The sequence below is a fragment of the Cupressus sempervirens genome, chromosome 8, assembly GCF_028749045.1.
Source record: "Cupressus sempervirens isolate cs-2001-9-10 chromosome 8, ASM2874904v1, whole genome shotgun sequence".
Lineage (NCBI taxonomy): Eukaryota > Viridiplantae > Streptophyta > Pinopsida > Cupressales > Cupressaceae > Cupressus > Cupressus sempervirens.
In genome coordinates, this window is record NC_143125.1 from 486055353 (window position 1) to 486077505 (window position 22153).

Sequence of the window (22153 nt, forward strand, 5' to 3'; positions counted from 1 at the left end):
TAAAAATATTTAAAAATATACTGAGTATACTTTGATAATGATATTCGAAGATTGTTAATGTCAAATGTCAACATATGATGAATGATTCTTGAAAATATAGAAACAATTTCAATTATTTATAAAAAAAAGTCTTTTTGATAATTTTAGAACATCTTTGAATGGTGCCTTTCAATGTATAGTCCTAATGGCATAAATTTTAAAACTTTAGCTCTCACATTGATGAATAATAATCAATTATACTGAAGTAGACTTGAAGAGAAGACCTCTAGATGAGAGGTTCACAATTAACTATTGTGTAGTACATTCTTAGCTCAATTATGCCCTCTATCTTATTCCATAAAAATAATCCAATTAAAATAAATAAATTAATAAAATTTCAATCAACAATCTAGACAAGGAAAATAATATATCAAAGTACAAAATTAAATCCCGGATTAACAAATATACCAAAACAATTACATTGTGTCTTAATATAATCAAAGCCAGCTATGAATTCTCCCCACCAAAAATACAGTCGCTTCACATTTGGAAAAAACGAAAAAAACACGAAGAACAGCTCGGAAGATTTGTCTCCAGCTATAACTACCTATGCTTTAAATATGCGACATGCTTTTTCTCAACCTAACATGAAGAAGCTCTGCAATACTCAGCCAATCTTTCACAGCTATTAAACACTGTTTTTTAATTCTTCCTATCCCAATCGCTGAAGTACAGCGGATCACCATCATCTTATCTCTGAATTGTGTCTATTCATCACCCACTAACATCCCCAATTGGGAAAAGCAAGCTTACACTCAAACGCAATAGTAAATATAGTAAGATTTCAATCGAAGTCCACTCAAGAAGTACCCAATCAAAATTTGTTTGTCCCATGATGGGCAGGCTGAAAATGGAAGAACAATACAAACATTTCCTTGAAAATTTTTTGGTCCTCTCAGAAAGGTCGCAAATGTCCGTGCACAATCTTGAAAATGAATGTTGGTCAATGGCCATATCCGATAATGGGATGCCGCTCATTTTTCAAATTAGGTCATCTCCACCCACTTTATTTTTATTTGGGTATTTTGTGATGTGAACGTTTCGTAAACCATCTACTTTCTAGAATATAAAGCTTGAAAATTCTGAACTTTTAGAGACTGTGGAAAGTGTTATAGCATGTCAACGTGGCTTAAAAAGTGGCTATTCATGGTGCAGAATGATAAAGATTCATTCCACATATATGGAAACTATTACAACATTTAAACTTCAGTGCACCATGTTTTTAAGCCAAGGAAGAATCTCTCCTTTTTAAGCCAAGAAAGAATCTCACTGAATTTAAATCCAGCTGTGTGAATATACCAATCAACCAGCGATTCGTTGCACATAAGAATCTAAAACCACCCTACAAGTTGTTTTAAAAGGTAATTTTACTGGAAGTAAACAAATCATATAGTGAACAGTACAAAGATAAAAGTTCAGCAGGCACCTATTATAGAAGGGGGAGTCGAAGAAATACAGTAAACTGTGTTTAATAATAAAAACATGATCTTGAGCTGAAGCTATAAAAAGCGTTCTCATGGAAACTTTGGCGAGTGGGCTGAACGAGTGCAAACAACACAATTCAAAAATGAGGTGTTATTTGGACATAAGTATTGGAGGAGAACTGGAGGGGAGGATAGTGGTGGAGCTGTATTCAGATGTTGTGCCAAAGACTGCCGAGAATTTCAGAGCCCTGTGTACAGGAGAAAAGGGAATTGGCCCTCATACTGGTGCTCCTCTGCACTACAAAGTAATTTCTTTTGTCAAGACAATCTGTTTTTCTGTTCGTATTTGTTGTGTTGTTTATTGTTATGACCAATAGAATTTTGAAGGATTCTTTCGATCATTTTTCAACCTGGGTTGCAATTGAATCGTCTAATCAAGCTATTGATCAATTTAAATTAGCCTTGGGATCTGTAGCGAGAGAAGTTTTGGGTATTTGAAAAGCCGAAAAGTTTATTTTTCGAATGTCTAAGATTATTATACCAGAATCTATGCAGAGATTGTGAATTTTTCATTAGAAATTCAAAAATACACCTACGTTGAATTTTGGCGGCACCTCACACCCACCAATCTCAATTTTTTCCTGGTTAGTTTGTTTCCAATTATAGAAGATAAAAGTACTCAATTGACATTTTTGTACAGACATCATAATAAATCATCTTGAGTTGACGTGATTTAAAAATATGGAGAATTTGGCCTGAGAATGAAACATTCTGTAGTATACGGGGTTCACAGTTTTTTTTACATGCCACTTAGAATACAGAAATTCGATCATGATGAAACCCACTTTGGTATTTTGGTAATGGATTGACATCCTCAACAGCGGGGCTTTGATTGTGTGATTATGTTTTTAAAATCTGGCAGGTCCCATTGGACCTTAGGTTTCTAGCACATAGCCGATCATGTTTGGTGATCATACTAAATATTTTCTGGCCAAGATTGGTTCGGTTAGTATTTCAATTTCTGTTGCTTGGCTGAATGCCCCATCTAACGGATATCTTAGATGGCTAAGTGGATACTTATTTTTCTTTGACTGTGTGTTCTGTATAGGCAATTCTGCTTTTTTTCCTTCGAAATGGTATAATCTAACAATCATGCATGAAGTGACTTTTTTTTCAAATAATTTCAGGGAGTTCCCTTCCATCGTTTGATGAGAGGTTTTATAATACAAGGTGGAGACATTTCTGCCCATGATGGTACAGGGGGCGAGTCAATTTATGGATTAAATTTTGAGGATGAAAATTTTATCTTGAAACATGAGCGCAAAGGGATGCTGTCAATGGCAAATTCTGGACCTAACACGAATGGTTCACAGTTTATGATCACAACAACGCGGACCTCCCATTTAGATGGAAAGCATGTGGTATTTGGAAAAGTAATAAAAGGAAAGGGAGTAATAAGGGCAATTGAGCACATTTCTACTCGTGACAATGATTGTCCCACGGTTGATATCATAATTGCAGACTGTGGAGAGATACCAGAAGGTGAAGATGATGGAGTTGTTAACTTCTTTAAAGATGGAGACATGTATCCAGATTGGCCGCGTGACCTGGATGTGAAACATGCAGAGCTATCATGGTGGATATCTGCAGTGGACTCTGCTAAAAGTTTTGGAAATGAGCACTTCAAGGTGATTTTGCAACTTTGCATTCTTTTTTTTTTGCCTTATATTCTGTGATATTGCCCGTTAAACCCTGAATTTAGAGTAGCAATTTCTTGAAATTTTTTCCTTTCTATTCTATCGATTTTAGATCTTGGAAGAATGTAATAGTAGTTCCAGGCTATTAACACAATGTATCTAATATAGAATTTTTCCCAATTTAAGCAGTGAAAGTTATCAATCTAATTATCAGGAGCTTGATCCCTTTTATTATGGGTTCTAGAATTGCTACAGTGAAAATTAGTAATATTGAAGCTTTGCAATTAATGAAACAGCTCTTAATCTGATAACTGTTGTATTTTTGTGGTGCTGGTGAGTTTCATGCTGCCCACAAAGATTGAAAATCTAATGTCCTGTAGCCAAATGGATGAGGTCAGATGCATACCCTGGGTGGATTTTAGTAGCATATGAATCCCTCAGATCTGGCAGCGTGTCAAAGGGAATGATTATAATTTAATGTATGCAATACAGTGTTTATCTTCGGTTGTTGTTTGAATCCTGATATCTCTATGTCCAGTTTGTATGAATTCATCGTTAGTGCTAAGATTAATATTGATTTTACTGGTATTGATATGAGGCACATCTCTTTGGTTAAATTCTATACTTTCCAATTCATATTCAATTCCAGCATGATATTAGTTGTATTTTTGCTTTATTTTTCGTATGCCTTATATGGCACAAAGTATACCAAGCGCCCCACAGCATTCATGTTTCCAAAGAGTTTGTTTGGTTCAATGTATTGCCCTTTTGTCAGAATGGCTGAACTTTAGTTCTGTATTTGTAATTTTGCAGAAAAGGGATTACAAGATGGCATTGAGAAAATACAGGAAGGCTCTGCATTATCTTGATATTTGTTGGGAGAAAGAAGAGATTGACGAGGGTATTCTTTACTGCTACTCTGCAGTTTTTTCTTTGTTACTTCATTGGTCCGGGTGTAATACAATTGCTTCTAATGCTCCAGTTATATTCTGAAGTCAAAACAACTTTATGATGCCATGCATATGTCAATTTTGTATTTGAGATCAATTATCCACTTGATATATCAGGGAATTTTTTTGTCATGATATTGGCTAAGGGCTATATTATTTTAGATAATTTTCGTTTTGATTTAATAGTTGCTTATTTATATGCAATGCAAAAAAGATGCATGCTTGAGCAGCAAGACAGCAATATAATTTTAAATTTATTCTTCGAACAATCTGTTCATTTTGCATGCTTGCTATTCTACAGAAAAGCAAAGCAGACTCTTTAAATATGATTTCCTTTTGTCATCTATAATTAATGAATCAATGATTTGGAGCGATATTTAGTTGTAATTCTGTGGCAGGTCTGACAAGTTAGTGTTGGGTTGACAGAGACAAGCAAACGATTAAGGAAGACAAAGTCGCAGATATTGACTAATAGTTCTGTAAGTGTTTCTTGTCAAATTTTCTGGGAAGTATTTTCTTACAATATTAGTCCTTAGATGGGTAATTATGTTTCTTATAGATATTTTTGTTGCAACTTTGTGATTTGATATTTTTGTTGTATTATCTTGGAGGATCTAGTTGAGCTGCCATCATAGTCATGATAAGACGCTCTCATTGATCACATGCATGTGTTTATAATGTCAGAGACCGCTCTCGAAAGTGGTGCTGAATTCAATTTTAATAATATTCGATTCATACAGGCATTTCCTTTCTTCTAACTTATGAGTTATCAGCAGCTTTTCATTTTGCTGCCTTTATATGGCTTAGTAGTCTGAAATTCAGTCATTTTTTATACGGGATGATCATTGAGACCTGATCAAAATTTAGATATCTCTAAGTGGACAATAAGGTCAGTCCATTAGAAACAGAAGCTTATGTATTGTGTGCATGAAATATTTTGGATCCCATTATGGATCAATTTGATGCCACAGATGGACCTGATTAAGATTGATAGATTGGTGTGGACACTCATTCTGGGTACTACTAATCAATGCAAGTGGCCTCTGTTTCTTGGTTTTCTTTTTACCTTTGTCATATCTGGTAATGCTTTTGAAACATACCAAACTAGAATCCAAGAGAATAACATTAAAAGTTATTGACAGTGCTAAGAAAATCACCCGTCATCCTGAGAGTGAACATTCTGATTACTAGTAATAGCTTGGGTTTGTTTTGACAAGTCATGACAATGGCCTCTTTGTCTGCACTTTGAAGAACTTGGGCCCATTATGTGCTAAGCGGAAAAAAATGCTTTTCAATTTAATTGTTTCTACAGGCATCAATGTCATGTCTATTTTAATTTTTGTTCACATTATATGTCAACTAAGAAATTTGAGGGTACATGATAGATTTGTGCACATTGACTATATTAGCCTTGATTTTTTAGGCTTGCAAGTTAATTTTGGGAGATGCCAAGGGAGCTCTGTTGGATACCGAGTTTGCAATTCACACTGGCGAGGACAATGTCAAAGCTTTTTTCCGTCAGGGTCAGGTATATCTTAATAACACACAGAATGGCATCAAGGAATAAGGAACCCATTTAATAATTTAAAAACCATACCAAGGATTTCTGGATAATTAGTTCTTGGTATGTATATGTGTACACGATGTGGAATATCACATATGGATGTTATATACTGAATAATAACATTATGAATTAGAACAGTTGTCAAACTCATTGACCCACATTACAATTTGACTTGCTAAGGAAGACATCTCCTAGTTATTAGTTCTACTTGCTTTTCAGATCATTAGTTCCTTAAATATTGAAGTGGTACTTATTGACTAGATGCCACTGTGTATCTTGTGTTATCTTATGTATTTCTCTGTCAATCTATCACTCAAACTAGGTAGACACATTATTGTAGTAACACAGATTTATTATGCTTCCGAATTACAGACAGCCTAATTGTTAAAAGCACTTTTAGTCTAGCTTAGAGTAGATTTGCATTTACTCTTCTTGAATTTCCTAGGTAGGGATATTATGTGTAGTGCAGATGTCCTCCTTTCTAGTGTTAGAGCTTTTTTCTATTTAGAAAATTTTGATATTTGGATCAATATTTGTATCATCATCCTTTGATAACATTATGTTTTATAATTATTTAAAAATTAACAATATAACTGTATTCCTCTAATAATTATATTTGCAGTATTTTACAAATTTAATGATAGGTGACTATTTTCGTGTAACTCTTGCTGATAAATATACCTGAGCTAGTTTTTGTATTTTTCTGAAAGTACATAGGACCAAGGGAATTGTTGACAGGTGTTTTGCACTCTCCTACACAATAAAATACAGTGGGTAGCATATTCTCTCTTGAAAGGAAATCCTATTTCATTATTATCACCTTAAGGTTTTGGTAGTCAAGTCTTGATCACTTTGGTTAACTTAGCGGATGTATGCAATTTTGTTGGTATCAGAAACCTTTTCGCACCATTACTCCATCGCAAATGGGGACCCCCTCTTTTCATTTGGTAGTCTTAAGGTTTTGCCTTTGGTAGTAGAGTCAGTTTGAGCTCCAAAAGCTTCAGTTTTATGTCGAGAACTGGTTAAGCCTTCAAATCTCCAAGGTTGCAAATGCAAACAAGTCATAAGGTTTTGCGGTTACTAGGGGAAAGTTATTAAAATGATCAAGTTCTGATCGAAAATTCCTAAATGTCAGGATGTTTTGGATAGTCAAATGGTTTTCGTGATGTATTAATGCCATATTTTACTTGTGAATCTGGACAAAAATGATGAAATCATGCAAATGAAGTGCAGAGTCCTTATGGGAGTCATTTTTCCACCATGTTTGGACCAAAAGTCCCAACGGAAGTTGTTTTCCACTATGTTTTGGTGCAAAGTTCTTATAAGGGTCGATTTTCCACTTATGGAGGACAAAAAGTAAGTAAAATCCAAGTTCAAAAGCCAAAAGTCCATATAGGGGTTGAATTTCCACTTGAAGGTATGAGAAACAAGGTCAAAATGCAAAAGTTCTTATAGGGATCGTTTCTCTATTGAGCCAGCACTTAGAAATATTTGGGAAATGTTGGAGTGGAAAATCCCTATGGACAAGGAATTTCCACTTTGTCCCTATGAGGATCATTTCTCCACGAAGTCGACACTTGAAAATTTTCATACGGGATGGGGAAAGTCCATATGGACATGGAATTTCCACTAATCCCTATGACCATAGAATCTCAACTTTGTCCCTTTGAAGCCTAATTTTCCACTCAAAGAGTAAAGGGACCCAAGTTGTCCTTATGGACAAGGAATTTCCACTTTTCCTTGCACCTGAAGAATTTCCACTTGTCCCTATTGGGGTTGATTTTCCCCTTGAGGACTATGATGAGAAAATGAAGAGAAGAAGTGTTGGGATCAAGTTTTTCCCAACAGGAGTCAATTTTCCCCTTGGTTGGCAAAGGAGCAAGTCTTGTCCCTATGAGGGGCTAGTTTCCCCTTTGTGATATGAGTAAGTTTGTAAGATGAAAATTCAAAGGATTAGTTTGTCCCTATAGAGGTCAAATCTCCACTAGAGAAAGTAAGTTGGTTGCAACATGGATTTGTCCTCACAAGCTCTGGATCTACGCAATGAGGACTTTTGCAAAGTTAAGGATAGATTTTAAGAGGGCTGGGATTGTCCTTATGGGCATTGATTATCCTCTTTTTGACTTTGCAAACTTTTTAATTTATATCAAAGTAGTATGTAACACTGAACATAAAAAAAATCAAGAGTTGAAGGTAAATGGATCACCAATCCAATACTGCAGTAAGTTCTAGATTAAATTGTCACATAATGTCCCAACTGGACTGAATATTAGCATTAAAAATATGTATACTATACAAAAAATGGAGCAAATTGAAATCATTTCCATTGATTAGTGGTATTGTCTGTTGTTATTTGGAGCCTAATTAGACTCAAGAGGTTAATTTTTCTCACTTCCTTCGGTGTGGTTTCTGCCCAGATTTCTTCTATGGAGGTTTGGGGGAAGCACCCTCATGATAGAGGTCATAGGACAACACCCCTTGTGGGGGCTAGGGCCAGTGCCCAAGGCGAGGTCCTGGGGTGCGACCCTAGGTGCACTCTCTGCCGCAAACAGAGTGAGGTCAAGGGGCAATGCCCCCAAAGACAAAAATGAATTTACTATTGTAAAAGGCGCCAAGAGTTACTTTTCTATTGGATGACATATTCTAGCCCTAATTTTGTAAGTGGTATAAGTCTTATATAAAATGGCTTAGGGATAGGGATTTTATGATGCATGATGTTTTAGTATCTTCTTGCCGCAGTATTGAGTTGCAAGGGACTGTAAATTGTAATCAGGTTGAAATCATTGGATAATAATATTAGACTTGCTATTTGGTGGACGTAGCCCAGGGATTGGGCGAACCACATTAAATCTTGGTGTCTTTTGTTCATTTACGTGTGCTTTATTCCTTTGCAATATTGGTTATATTTGCACGTAATTCTTATTTTTGTCCCTCTAATCCTAACATTGCCATCTGCACAAGCATCTTCCTAGACACTATTATTACCATGCAAAATGGGATCACTGGTTTCACACTCATTCAGACTGGGATGTCTTCCAGCATCAATTAGTCTATCAAATTTGTTGTCAATTTTGTTTTCCTAGGTGCACACCCTCAATCTTTCTTTTTCCTTTTCATTCAGAAGATCAGAAAACTCGTCAAAATACTAGACGGAGTGGACATCTTTTTTAAAAAGGATCATTGCTCCCTCCCAGATCAAGGTCACAAGTCTGCGTTTTGGAACCTCCAACACTGCAAAAACCCGAGACATTATATGGAAGTGGGTGAGTTTAAGATTAAACCTAGTAAACACCCTATTTTTGTTTTGAAAAATCTCTTCGTTCCTCGTCCAAAGAAACCATAAGACATCGATGGTAAGAACAAACCAAAATTTGTTCATAATCTAACCAAATGGTTCAGCAAAACCAGCTAATATTTCTTGCCAAGTAATTCCTTGAATGTAGTTCTAGCTTAGAGGTTTACCAAGAAACAAGGACCATATTTAGAAGATTAGAGTAACCAATCCGAAAATTTCGTTCTGTCTCTATAATCATCTGTAGCATAAATATTATAGACCTCAATAATCTTATTATTGCACTTGAATAAACCCAATGCACCCTTTGACAAGGAGAGGTTCCCTCATTGATTAATTTTTCAGCCCATTGAGCACTAATTAGAAAAGTAGTACCACCTTTTCCTTATGATTAGTGTAAAAGCAAGTTGCCATATTCTATTAAAATTTAAGAGTATTAAAAGCATGGTATCCTACACCCTTAATTTCTCAAGACAAATAATCCGTATGAACAACCTAATTACACCATTTTTTGGCAATTTATTTTGGATCGGGCATTTCAAGCCCTTGAACATTCCAACTGTGAACATCAATCATCACAACCAACAACTAATTTGGGGATTTTTTTACTCTTATATATCTTGTTAGAACATTCTGGAATTTCAGAATGCACATTATTGTTATTTTCTTTCTGCTTGGGAAAAGATAATCTTTCAATTTATTTCCTTTTTCTAATAGTATCTTTACAAAGCACTTCAATGAATTGCTCATTGTCATCAATATTCATATTGCTAGAATCAACTCTGGGATTAATCTTTTTGCCAATCTCCTCCTTAGTCGAAATCAAAAGTTCAGATGAGACAATATTTAGTTCCAAGGGTGGTGCGGGAGGGTTCCTAATCTTATCGGCCTTCTCTTTCAAGCTCTGCATAGCACTTTGTTGGGCATTCCATTTTTGAATTAGAGAGTTGCTATTAATAGGGGGAGGTATTAAGGGAGAATTGACTAATTGACAACCAGTCAAATCTTTATTTCTGCTACTTTCACCCACAAGCACAATCTCAAAGTTTTCATCAAATAACGGATTTGAGAGAGATAAACTTGTTTCCTTTATCAAATTCCATGTTATTGTCATTGTTCTCAATAGTAGAAATACCATTATCCTCCTTGATGGGACATGAGATAGATTCAACATTAGAAGGGTTTAGGACTCTATCAAAAACTCTAGGTGGGGTTTTTGGCAACTAGGTATTAGAATTATTGACAGAAATCCCAAAGGTCTTTTGAATGTTTTTAAGGGAAGGACATTCTTTTCTGGCATGACCATTTAACTTGCAATAAAAACAAGCCCCAAGGTTACCAAGTAGAGCTACGTTCCAAGAGGAGAAATCTCCTTCAACATCAAGAGAGATTACATTCGGTAATTCAACTTCAGGGTCCAAGGCAATAAGAATCCTGGCATTAAGATGAGGCAGGGTGACTTTGGATTCTTCCACTTGCAAAACATACCCTTTAGGTTTGAGAATTTGTGGGCTGAAGGGCTAGAATTCAGACTGCAAACTGTCAGTCTCTTTCCAATGAGGACAAAACCTACATATTACAATCTCAAAATTGCCTTAGGGAGACCACGGGAAGGCCTCGAAAAGAGCTTGACTGACATTCGAAAAAGACTTCTTCAACACTCGTTCCTATATTTACAACTAAAGTTAACAAAACTGCCCAATTTTTTACCCCAAACATTATTAAACCAATCATCTAAAAACATTCTTGCAGGTAGAAACTTGTTATCCGTACACACAAAGAAAATAGCAACATTCCTCAGATGAGATTGTTCAATTTCAATAAGCCTTACCATGTCCTCTTTCGGGGATAACAACAAAGTTCTCAACCCAGAAAGAGAGGACTTACCCATTTCTCTTCCTTCAGGGTCTATACTCCCGATGATGTCCCCACTTCCCAATCTACTCCATTGGCTATGGCACAAGTTCCTTCTTTTGCTCCGCAGGGTAGGGCACGAATAATTTCCCCATAGAATGAAGTAGATGCAAGACAAACAACAACTGAGTGGTTTGCAACCATTGTTTTATACAAAGGTTTCCCATTATCACTTGACCCTTGAGGCGTCTTAACTATTGGCTCTCCATTCCCATTCGTCATTTCACACTCCCTTCTGCATTACCGAAGTATAATTACCACGATCCATATACCACAAAAAAACCACGAACAAAATCTAGCCAGGCTAACCCTAGGTGGCACCAAGCCAAGAAAAGAAAAGACAAAACATGAGCAAAACCAAAAAGAGAACAAAATAAAAACCAAGTATACCAAGCACACAAGGAGAAAAAGCAGGTGTTTAAGGCATGCCATGACACCACACACGTATTGATGCCTTGCAAGTACAGGCCAGCCTTCCAAATGGCCAACTTGTAGAGCACATCAAATTCCAACCTCTTGATGGTATTGATTTATGAACCCTCGGGGCAGTGCGATTCTTTCTATAGCAATCATCCAAGTCAATAATACTTTTACAAAAGTGTGAACTTTTGAAAATTAAATTAAATGCAAATCAAAGGAAATTAAGGAAATCTTAATTTGCACAAGTCCCCATGTTGCAAAAGCCAAAAATCTATTATCCTACATTTGTTTTGGAGATGCATGCCAAAGCCAAAAATGCTTTAAATGACCACCAGGCAGCAAATGAGAAGTACAATACAAAGAGCTTAGTGAAGACCAAAGTCAAAAGGAGGATATTATAGGCCAATTGATCAAGGGAAAAGCCATTCATGACTAGCAAACCAAGGAAAAATGAATGTGAGAAATCACTGGCAATGCTGAAAAAAGGATCAGACATTTAAGGTCTGATGTGTACTGAAAATTGAATGCCCTAGAGTCTAATTTTAATCACCACAAAGGCTGCAAACTAAGACTTGAGAGTACTCCCCAAGGAGTTGGCAATTTTCAGAGGAAAAACCAGAGGAAGAAAGAAACCAAAGGGTCTTCAAGGAACGGGAATGTTGTGAAAACTCAAGATCAAATTCTAGGTCACAGGAATCCAATAGGCTACGAACTCCATGTCTTCAGACTAGCGTCCGAAAGTGTTTTGACAAGGGGCGGCGAATCTAGAAATGCAGAGAGAAAAAGTATCAACATATTGTGCAGAGGTAAAGCGTTAAAAAGGCTGCAAACACATAAATCTCAGATCTAAATCTGAGAATTCCTCGAGAGATGCAGTTTTGAGAGAAAAATATAAATAATTTAAAGCTTGCTTCGCTCAAATCCACCCTACAGCACAAGGATAAGCATGTTTTATTTTTCAAAGAACAACAGAGGATTTGGGGAAAAGGTGGTCTAGGTCAGCATGATTCATAATTTATCCTTAGAATCAGATCCTTGATCTATAATGGAAGGTTTGATTTTCTTCTTTATGGTTTCAGGTATCCTCCTTAGGACATTCTTTTGCAAGTTTGTGGTCTGATTTCCAGAGTTGAATGGATTGAAATGGGATTTCATTAAGGTCTTCAGACTTTTCTACAAGAACCAGTCGGATTTTGAAGTGTTGTCTTCAATATCAGACCTTAGAACTAATGCCTAGGTTGTATTTTGCAAGGTTTGAGCTTGATTTTCCGAGTTTCTGAGTTTTGTCTTCTGACTTGATTTTCAAACCTTGTCCTCTGAATTTTAGACTTATCTCGTCAGATTTTAAACTCCATTTGCAGTCTTTAATACTCTGATTTGTAAGTCATAAAGCCTCGAATTAATAACAGAATCAGGGACAGCAAGGGTTGAAGTTAGTTTTCTCAAACAAATCTCTTTACAAAATGCTAACTTTGAGCTTCTTGCAGGACAATGGCTGAGGTGATTGAGGGGCAGCAGCTAGGAAAGTGCAGATAAGGATCATGTAAGGCTATTATCTTGAGTCCCCAATGTCTTCCAAATGGAAGAAGATTAGTGATACCAGCTTGGAACACCTGAATATAAAGAGGATGAAGCAGAGTATGTTTGGAACCCAAGATTAGTTGCCTTTGCCTTCACCAATGACTATGAACATTACGAAGAGTGAAATCTATTATGCAATGGGATTTCCACCTGTTATCTAATCTAATGAATTCATGGTAGGATGTGCAAGGCACTATGATTCATAGTTAAGGACATTCAACACTTCCAAAGGAGCAGTGCTTGCTTTTTCGAGTGAGAAAGTGGTGCGAAGCACCCACTGAAGGCAAAGCTGAGGATAAGGTCAATTAGGGCCTTAAGTTGAATCAAGGGATTCATTTAAGTCATATGTTTGTTTTGTTTGGCTTATTGAGCAATAACTACTAATTTCTAATGGCATTTCCATGTTGGCATGTCTATAAGCCAACTAGGGCAAATGACCAAGTGAGGACATTAGATGTTAAATTTTGTTGTGTTAGGTGTTTTGAGTCCTTAGGAAGGTCCAAGTCTTGATGGAAGACCAAATTGTCTATCGAGCTCCAAAAATGTTATCATTGACAACTTTTCATGTCAATTTTGCAAAGTTGCAAAAAATGCAACTTGTCAGCTTTTTACAAAAGGTGGGAAGTTGGAAGTCAAACAATCATGACGACTGTAACTGATGGAAAACCAAGTGGAATGGTGTCTAGAAGGTGTTATAAGTCAAATAAGATAGGGGAGGAGTTAGTCTGTGAAAAGTATCATGTATGGAGATTGCTAGAACAATGAAATTTTATTGTTTTCCTACAAAGTGTTGTAACAGAGCTACCACATGTGTGTGTACCGATTGGGACAAGTATGAAACTAGTTGAGTAAGGTAGAGTGTTTAATTAGCTTTCATTTGCATCAAGTTTGAAGTCCCAACGTGCTAGGACTCATGAGATAATCAAGTTTTTGTGCTGACAGGTCTACTTTTACACCTGTACCTAGGGTTTTTAAAAGAAATGGTCATAGCTTGAATTGTCACCGTTGGTTTTCATCAGCCCTGGGAGGATTTCAAGCTTGGCCAATTTACTTTAATAGTTTGAAAGTCTTTTATGAGTTTCTATAGGAAAATGGTAGAAAATTGATGCCCTAGGTGGAAATCTCTCTATGTTCACCTTTGATGCAACTTTGATGCCACCAAGAATAGCTTCCACAACCTCCTAAATTTATCTCCAACTGATGGAAATCACTGCTTCTAAGGGTATGCTATGCTCCTCTTTTAGGCATCTTTTTTCTTGGGTTTGATGGTTGAATGAGGGGGTTCAACCCTCATTATATAGGCACTCAAAGTCTAAAGGACATGTCCATTGTTTTGGCCGACCTGCCTTGGAAAGTCAATAAATGTTATGTTATTAAAAAAAATCTTCTTTTCTTTAAAGCCCAATGCGGGCCAACCTGGGCACGAATCTCAATTTTAATAATTAATTTTAAAACATTTTATACTTGGCACAATGTAATTATGATTAAAGGGGCGACCTTATATAAGATTGGGTATCTTTTTATTGCAAACATGATGGAGATTTATTGTTTTTGCTTCTAAGTGGGAAGATGAGAGGGTCAGCTTCCAACCTCTCTAAGTTCCCATACTAGTTTACTTTCAGATTTTCATTCGCACATTTGTTTGAATCCTATAAAAAAACTTGGATCTTGCCCTTCTTTGGCAATTCCTTACCTCATCTTTATTTCCAACATCCCTTTGCAATCAAATTGTAAATAATTTTCTTCTCTCCTTAAGTCTCACCTATTGATTTGCCATTCTCATCGCTCAGATTTACATATCCAAATCAGACTTCATTTGAGGAGAGGAATAAAATTAATTCTCATCTTGGAGAGCTCGTTTTTAATCACCAAAAATGCCAAGGTGGTCTAAGATTTGTCCAAGGCAAGGTTCAAGTTTTGGTTTGATGTTCCATGCATGGGAACATGAGAGGGTTGGAATCCGACCTGCTCTTGTTCTAGCTGGAACAAAGGATGATTGGAATTGGACCTTTCCTTGCTCCCATTTTAATTCACTTTAAACTGTCAATTGTACTTTAGAATCCTCAATCGTATTTATTCTAATTACTTTTTTACAATTTGTTGTTAAAATTCATGCATCACTTGATTTTCAGTTTGCAGAAATAAATGTTCAATTTGTATGAACCACTCTGATTCACAATGTGTCAAATTAGTTTACATGGTGCCATTCTAGGGTGGATCATTATTATTAGTTAAAACTTAATATAAACTATTGGGCCGTTTCTTGAAGGCCCTCTTCTTGTGAAGAACTTTTATCACAGACATTTTAACTTGCATTTTCTTTTGTACAGGCATATATGGCTCTTAATGATGTGGATTCTGCTATTGGGAGCTTTATGAAAGCTTTGGAATTTGAGCCCAATGATAGTATACTTTCTCTCTTAATTTTCTTCTGACAAGGACACAATTAAAAACTTTCAGAGTATTACATTTTCATATCAATAGCTATGCTTGCACTGAATCAATTTTGTGCATTGTATTTAAAGCAGAAACAACTCTTTCTGTGCCTTATTCATTTGTCTTTTTTTTACAGGAAGCATTAACAGGGAGCTTAAAGCTGCAAAGAAGAAAGTATGCTTTTGTATCCAGATTAGCAATTATTGAGTAGGATTTTACAATTGAATAATAAAATATGTGGCTATGGATTCATAGACTGCAAACTAATTGAGTTTGTCCTGAACCTCTTTCAGTAATAAAGAAAATGTTTAAAAGTTTAAATGCATCATAAATCATACATTAATGAGTATAATTGGCTTTCCAGATTATGGATAGACAAAAGGAGGAGAAAAGTGCCTATTCAAGGATGTTCCAAACTTCCAGTAGTTGATCCACAAGTATGCCTGTAGTAAAGCATCGGTAAGTTAGCTGAAGTTACCTTGTTTTCCTTGTTTGGACAAAGAATTACAAGTTTCATTTATCTAAAATACTTGTTTTGATTGTTTGATTGTTCTTGTGTGATTCTTTTTAGAAACAAAATAATATCTCAACTTTAAATCTATTTACACCCATGACAACATTTTTGAGCTGATTTAGTACTAGGTTAGTCTTTAGTGTTGAAATCTCGCTAACGAAGCATTTTCCTAGATGATGATATATTAACATGTACAAATTAGTTTTAGGAGTCATGGCTGATTGAGTTATAGACCAGTTTGTATTGTACTGTTTTTGATCATTGGATTTGTGGGTTTTCTTTTATAAGCTCACAGGAAATGTACAACTTTGTCAGTCTGTGACCTACTCATTATTAATCTCTAAGATTTTATGTTATTGCTTTGATCTTATATTCTTACCCACTGTTTTTATTTCTTTAAAGTTTCCCTACACAGTTCTGAAATAAATGATGTGACCTGAGGCTTTCAACAATTTCAGGTACATCACCCAAAGTCTTGGTTTGGAACAAACATGTTGTAGGCCTAGTCTTGTCACAGAATATCTTTTATGCCAAATGACATGTGATAAACCTTCCGCCAAGCAACTGAAATGCCATATATATGGTTTTCTTAAGCTGGGAGTTCCATGCCTGCATCATGCACATTACAAACATGTAGATATGGAACAGAGAGGAATCTTTGAGTATGGTCAAACATTTGAGCTTGTAAGCTATCATTAGTATCTTATTGGCTGCTGGTTTATGGAATAAAAAATTGTAAATGCAAGCATCTGATTTGTGGGTGCTTTGCAGAGTCTAAGTCCCTGTATACTAATGGAAAGCCAATACAAAATTTCATCTGTCTTATTTAAATTGTCTTATTGTTGGTTATTTGAAGTATTTTTTACATGCAGGAAGCTGATAATTTGGTCATTTTTTCTTAATTTACATTTTTCTTCATAACCTAACAGGAGGAAGTGGTTATAGGCTTCCTATTATGTTAAGCTTTGTGAAAATCTAACTGCTTCAGGGTTACTTTTGATGAAAATTGCACAGTGAAAGAAGGCTGTTGGTACAATTCATAATTGCTGTAAGGGAACATATGGTGATCAATGCATCTTGTCCTTCCCAAACCTAGAATTTATTTTGGGGGTTTACAAGTTAGATCTTTTAAGCTGTTCTGGGACTTGATATAATTCTTAGTTTATATTCTATGGTTAGATGGATTATTATGGCCTCAATTTTTCTTGGCATTTCTGACACAATTTAATTTTTCTTGACCTTGATAACACCATAGATTTTAAATTGTTAAATTTCTACAATTAGTCTGTCTTTAATTAAATTATTATTAAATATTGCTGTAATTTTAAAATAGCATATGGTGAAGCTTGTTTTGAATTAACAATATAACTGTAGAGCACAAAAATCCGTTATTCAAAGCTTTTCCGCACTAGTTATATTCAATTTTGGGTCGATACTTTGGATGTGTATGGTGCACTAAACCCATCCATAACTTAGACATACCACTTTGTTTTATTCAAAACCCTTCTAATTCATTTACCAACAATTCACTGACCTTGGACATGGTTGTATTTGTGACCATGTCACCTGGTTACGTTCACCTGCACAATCTTGATCACTTCTTCTAAAATTCAAATCCCTGCATTCAAAGGTTACATTCTCACTATTTGGTTGTTACCTGTTAGTATGGGTGCCAAAAATTGAAATGTAGAGTCATGTATTTGGAGGCTACATTCAAGTTTATTTAAACTATTGTATGATAAACAAACACCAATTAAACATGATGCTTTTATATAAAAATATTTTTTTATACATTGTTGTACTAGAATTCATACATTCTCTAGAGATCTCTAGAGATGAAAAGTGCCTTCTCTATTACCCTGAAATTCCCAACTAAGGTTCTGGTTTCACTTGGAAATGGCAATTTACTGAGTCTCTGTAATGTTCCGTACTAGTAAGCTGCAGTTTCCTAATGATTAATATACATCACTATGCATTTAAATCAAACTGAATTAAGAAACAATGAATGATCCATAATAAATTTGAAACTTAGCATACTTAAGCCCCAATTCCTTCTCTCCTAAGCATGAGCCCTAAGGAGGTTGGGATTTACTTATCATAGGGTGCTTGGGAACCATCTGCAAGCACACTCCCTCAAGATATTAGGACTGCATGTTCAATACCCATTTTGGGACTTTTCCCTCAGGCATTATGCATGTGCTTACCCATCTTGGATCTTGCCTACCTTGTGAGGATTTATTCCGCCTCTCCCTACACAACACCAACCTATCTTCATAAGAGGCTATAGCGAGTGATTAAGGATTAGGCTATGAGTATACTAATATGTCCTGTATTATAGAATATATATATATATATATATATATGTATAACAGTAGAAATGTGTAATACTCCACTTCCTAACAAATGAGAGACTAATCATATTCAGCTAAATCATTATGCATTACATCAGGATATAAGTCTACTGTTTGGCTTATAGCTGTCTGATCTGCTGCTTATTCAGATATCTATATCTTATTCTGATAGATTGAATATCTTATTCTCTCTTCCTAAAGATTGATCCTTATGTATTAAAAGAAGAGATAAGTGTTCAATTTCATTCCATTTTGATTTGATCCTTCTTGGATCCTACTTGTCCTTTTATATCTTCTCATATGAGGGAGGAGTCATGCCTTTTCATTATTTTGCCCTTATGAAAGAGTCAACTCTTGAGTGTTAACTACATTCTAATTATCTTTTATTTTAGGAAATCACTGTCTTGAACCGTTTTCTTTATTTGAATATTATTTCCCTTAAATTAAATGTTTTCTTTATTTTTGTGGAGACATGACACCTTCCTTGCACTTTTCCCTTTCATTTGTACTAGCTTTTACTTCCTTTATCTAATAAACATGATTGCAATTGTTATGGTTATGTGACGCACAACCTATCCCAAATTCTGTAGACTGTGCCATACTTGTCCTTATCAAGTCCAAACCTCCCACCTCCACTTTGGTCCCTTCATTTCATCAATTTGAATGCTGTCATGCCTGTAATGACCTATAGACACAACAGCGCAGAGTTGCATCTATTTTGAATTTTTGACACTTGCTTTTCTTTTTCAGTGAATGCATCCTTATCCACATCCAAATGGTCATGATCTGAATATCAAATAAAGATTTAAATGAAATAACATAGACAACACATAGGAAGCATACCTGCAGCCATTACTATTGGTAGAAAGAAAATCAAGACTATTTTTGTACTTTGTTAGCTGCGCAGTGTACTTGCCTACTACTGTTTTCAGTAGTGCTTTTCTAAGGCATCTATTCTTTAAATTTATTTGAATTTAGTGGGGTTCAATCATCACCGAGGAAGTCTTCTTGTTCAATCTCTTTAATAAAAATTCCCTAATGATGCCTATGATACCACGCTATCTACATAGTCCATTTATATTTATGGTCACAGTTTGCAAAGTCATTTACTTATCTAATAAATTGTGAAATTATGTTTCAATTTAGTAGTTTATTTGTATTGCTGCTTGCATGTGATGAGTTTTTATAATGAAGTGGTTTACATATGTTGTCCGAGTCGCAGCTACTGCTATTGGTGTCCGAGCCATGCTGGATGAAATTGTATTTTCAAATGATTTACTTGCATTATATGCCGTAAACCTCATAATAGGATAGCTTGCATTATGTGCATTAAAACAGTGATTAAGGACAATGTTTCACTTGTTTTGTTGATTTAATAAAACCATCAATTTATGAGACGTGATTGTAAAGTTGTTATGTGACAGAAGTGAATCGCTATTTGATGATAATTGGTGGTTTCGACATGCTTTTCAGAATTCAAAATTTGAAATGTGATTCTCTTCCGCATCTAATTATTTTCTAGATCTTTCTACTGTAAGAGGGAGATGTTCTAGCAGCTATAGAAAGGGGTGGAGAGCATGGGCTTGAGCGCATTGGAAGCTTGTTTCAGTGTTGTAGTTATCCAAGTAGGTGAATTCAGCTAATTGTAATCATATTGTTAGCTTCGCATTGAACATAAGAGTGATCAACTCTTGGTGCTTGTTATTTGAGATTAATAACATTAAGGTAGATAGTGCTTGTTGCTATCAGATTAGTTTCTTTCCTTTATGGTTTTCTGAGATGGTTGAGTTTTTAAATTGAATTTCCTTTTTTTTTGCTTTCCAATTTTCTATTTGAGCAACATTTAAACCTCTAAAAAAACTACCATTTTGTTTTGTCTTATGAAATCTACATTTGAAAGTTAATGGATTTGCTAGTTAGTATCATAGCTCTAATGATTCTTTCCAAAAAAATTAATGGGTTTGTTTTCAAATTAACCTAGTATAATATTGATTGATTCACATTCATAGTTATTCATATCATAAGTGATGTCTAGTAAATCTGTAAAATTGTACATTTCAAAATTGAATTATTTGTGCCCACACTCTTTGGATTAATTAATTGATTGATAGTCAACACGTAATCAACATAGATATGCAATTTGATTCTTGAAATAGTAATTAATTGATTTGATAGTAAGCACATAGTCTTGAACTTGGAAGTATGGTTTTGAACTTATTGTTTGGATGACAAGAACAAAATCCGAAATAGGGAAAACTTTTAAGTTCACTCACGTGGATCTAATGATTTTGGTGATTTTTTCTATGTGCCTTCTCATTATGGGGATCATTTCCAAAATAAGGGGAGCATTTAGTTGATTAAATACATTGAGAGAACATATATTGGACAAACAAATCGAATGTCCTTAGTTCAGTTTTATTTGCAAATCAAAAATTTTTGCTCAATGAGCATTAAGTTTCTAATGTTTAGCCGTAGTGATCAAGGAATGAAAATATTGATATGGTGATATATTTTTGATATTAAAAGTAGCCAAAATAGAGTGGTTGAACCAACTATACAATAAGAGGCAGAGCCTCTGTCAACACATAAACAATAGAAACAAGTAACAACACAACAACCTATTCCCCTTTTTAATATAAAAAAACCCACCCTACTAACCATACACAACAAATTTAACAAATTGTTAACCATGAAAATATAGTATAGCCTGAGAGTCTCATAGTTCATCTTACTACTAAAGATAATCAAAATACTACTACTACTACTACTACTACTACTAAGAGAGTTCATAATCACCATAGAGTAAAAAGTTTGCAATGCCCCATAGGGCAATAAGATCAAACTTAACAAAATAGAACATAAAAAAGATGAGAAGACAAAGCCTCATTTCTTAAGTTGCATTTGGATGATAGAGGTTTTGAAAGCAACACACTCAGCCAATCATCAATGTAAAACCTATTTAGTCTCTTGGAGTTTCCCTCGCCACCTTCACCCGAGCCCTTCTCGTTATACTACATGAGAAGCTGCAATGTGGTAACAACAAAGTGCATCACCTTGATAGAAGAATCTGCAAGGGTGTTGAAATTTTCATCTAGGTCGGAGACTATACCGTTCAATTTTTCTACTTCCTTTTTAATGCTCTTCATGTACTCCCCAAAGGGACCACAGTCTTGGCATTTAGTAGTGGTTTTTGAAGTGGGCTTATCTTGCACAGGAGGAGGGTTAGAGAAATCATCCACAATTTTCTTTCCCTTTAGAGGAGGGTTACAAGGGGAGGTGGTAGAAGTATCTTTGGTTGAAGGGCTGGGGGGGAGGTAGCAATCATGGGGGAGGTGTCCTTGAGTTTCTCGAAGTCTTTCTTAACTATGAGGTCCACAATATCCTTTTTAAAGTTGTTTGACACGTGTGGTATCTTTGATATTAATAATAATAGCATCATTACAGATAGCCTTATTCTCTTTAGCTTTGAAAGATCTTCCTCTTCTTCCACATATTTTCTCTTAACCGCTTTTTGTTTATGCCTTGAGTTATTCCCCTTAATTTTCTCATTCTCTTTGCATCCATAAACTAAATCATCCTCTTCAACATTGAAAGTTTTGTCTACCATTTGCTTCTTCCTATGGTTGGAAGCAATCATATGTGTCTATGCCCACCTCCAAGATCCACATCTAAATCACCAAGGTTAGTAGGGGGGTGAGGTTTTTGCTTCTTCTTAAAAGCAATTTGAGCTTGGACTTTCTTGTTTCTTACCACTAACAGAAGGGGTAGTGGCATGTGACACTTGAGGGGTAGGGTTAGATGAACACTCCACACAGTTAACAACATGAGTTAAATTAGCAGCAGGGGTTATGGAGGACAATAGTGTAAGGAGGGAAAATGGCACGATGAAAATTATAAAGGAAAATGATCAAGCCTTGACGGAGGATGACAATCCCACCCCCACAAACTCCTTTTACACATCTCCATGACCA

General features: G+C 35.5%; 1 protein-coding gene across 2 annotated transcripts; it reads left to right on the forward strand.

The window, feature by feature from the left end:
- The first annotated feature begins 1134 nt into the window (after positions 1-1134).
- LOC149543319 (peptidyl-prolyl cis-trans isomerase CYP40-like) lies at positions 1135-19816 on the forward strand. Of its 2 annotated transcripts, none has more exons than XM_089798149.1 (9): positions 1135-1768; positions 2651-3151; positions 3974-4061; positions 4537-4589; positions 5534-5638; positions 15212-15287; positions 15454-15491; positions 15682-15776; positions 16290-16680. In XM_089798149.1, exons 1-8 carry the CDS (start codon positions 1556-1558, stop codon positions 15745-15747), a joined length of 1140 nt encoding a protein of 379 aa, XP_089654275.1. In that variant the 5' UTR covers positions 1135-1555; the 3' UTR covers positions 15748-15776; positions 16290-16680. The 2 variants fall into 2 exon arrangements, with proteins under 2 accessions (XP_089654275.1, XP_089654276.1); XM_089798150.1 differs by lacking the exon at positions 16290-16680 and adding an exon at positions 19705-19816 and having other exon boundaries at positions 1140-1768.
- Positions 19817-22153: the final 2337 nt, after the last annotated feature.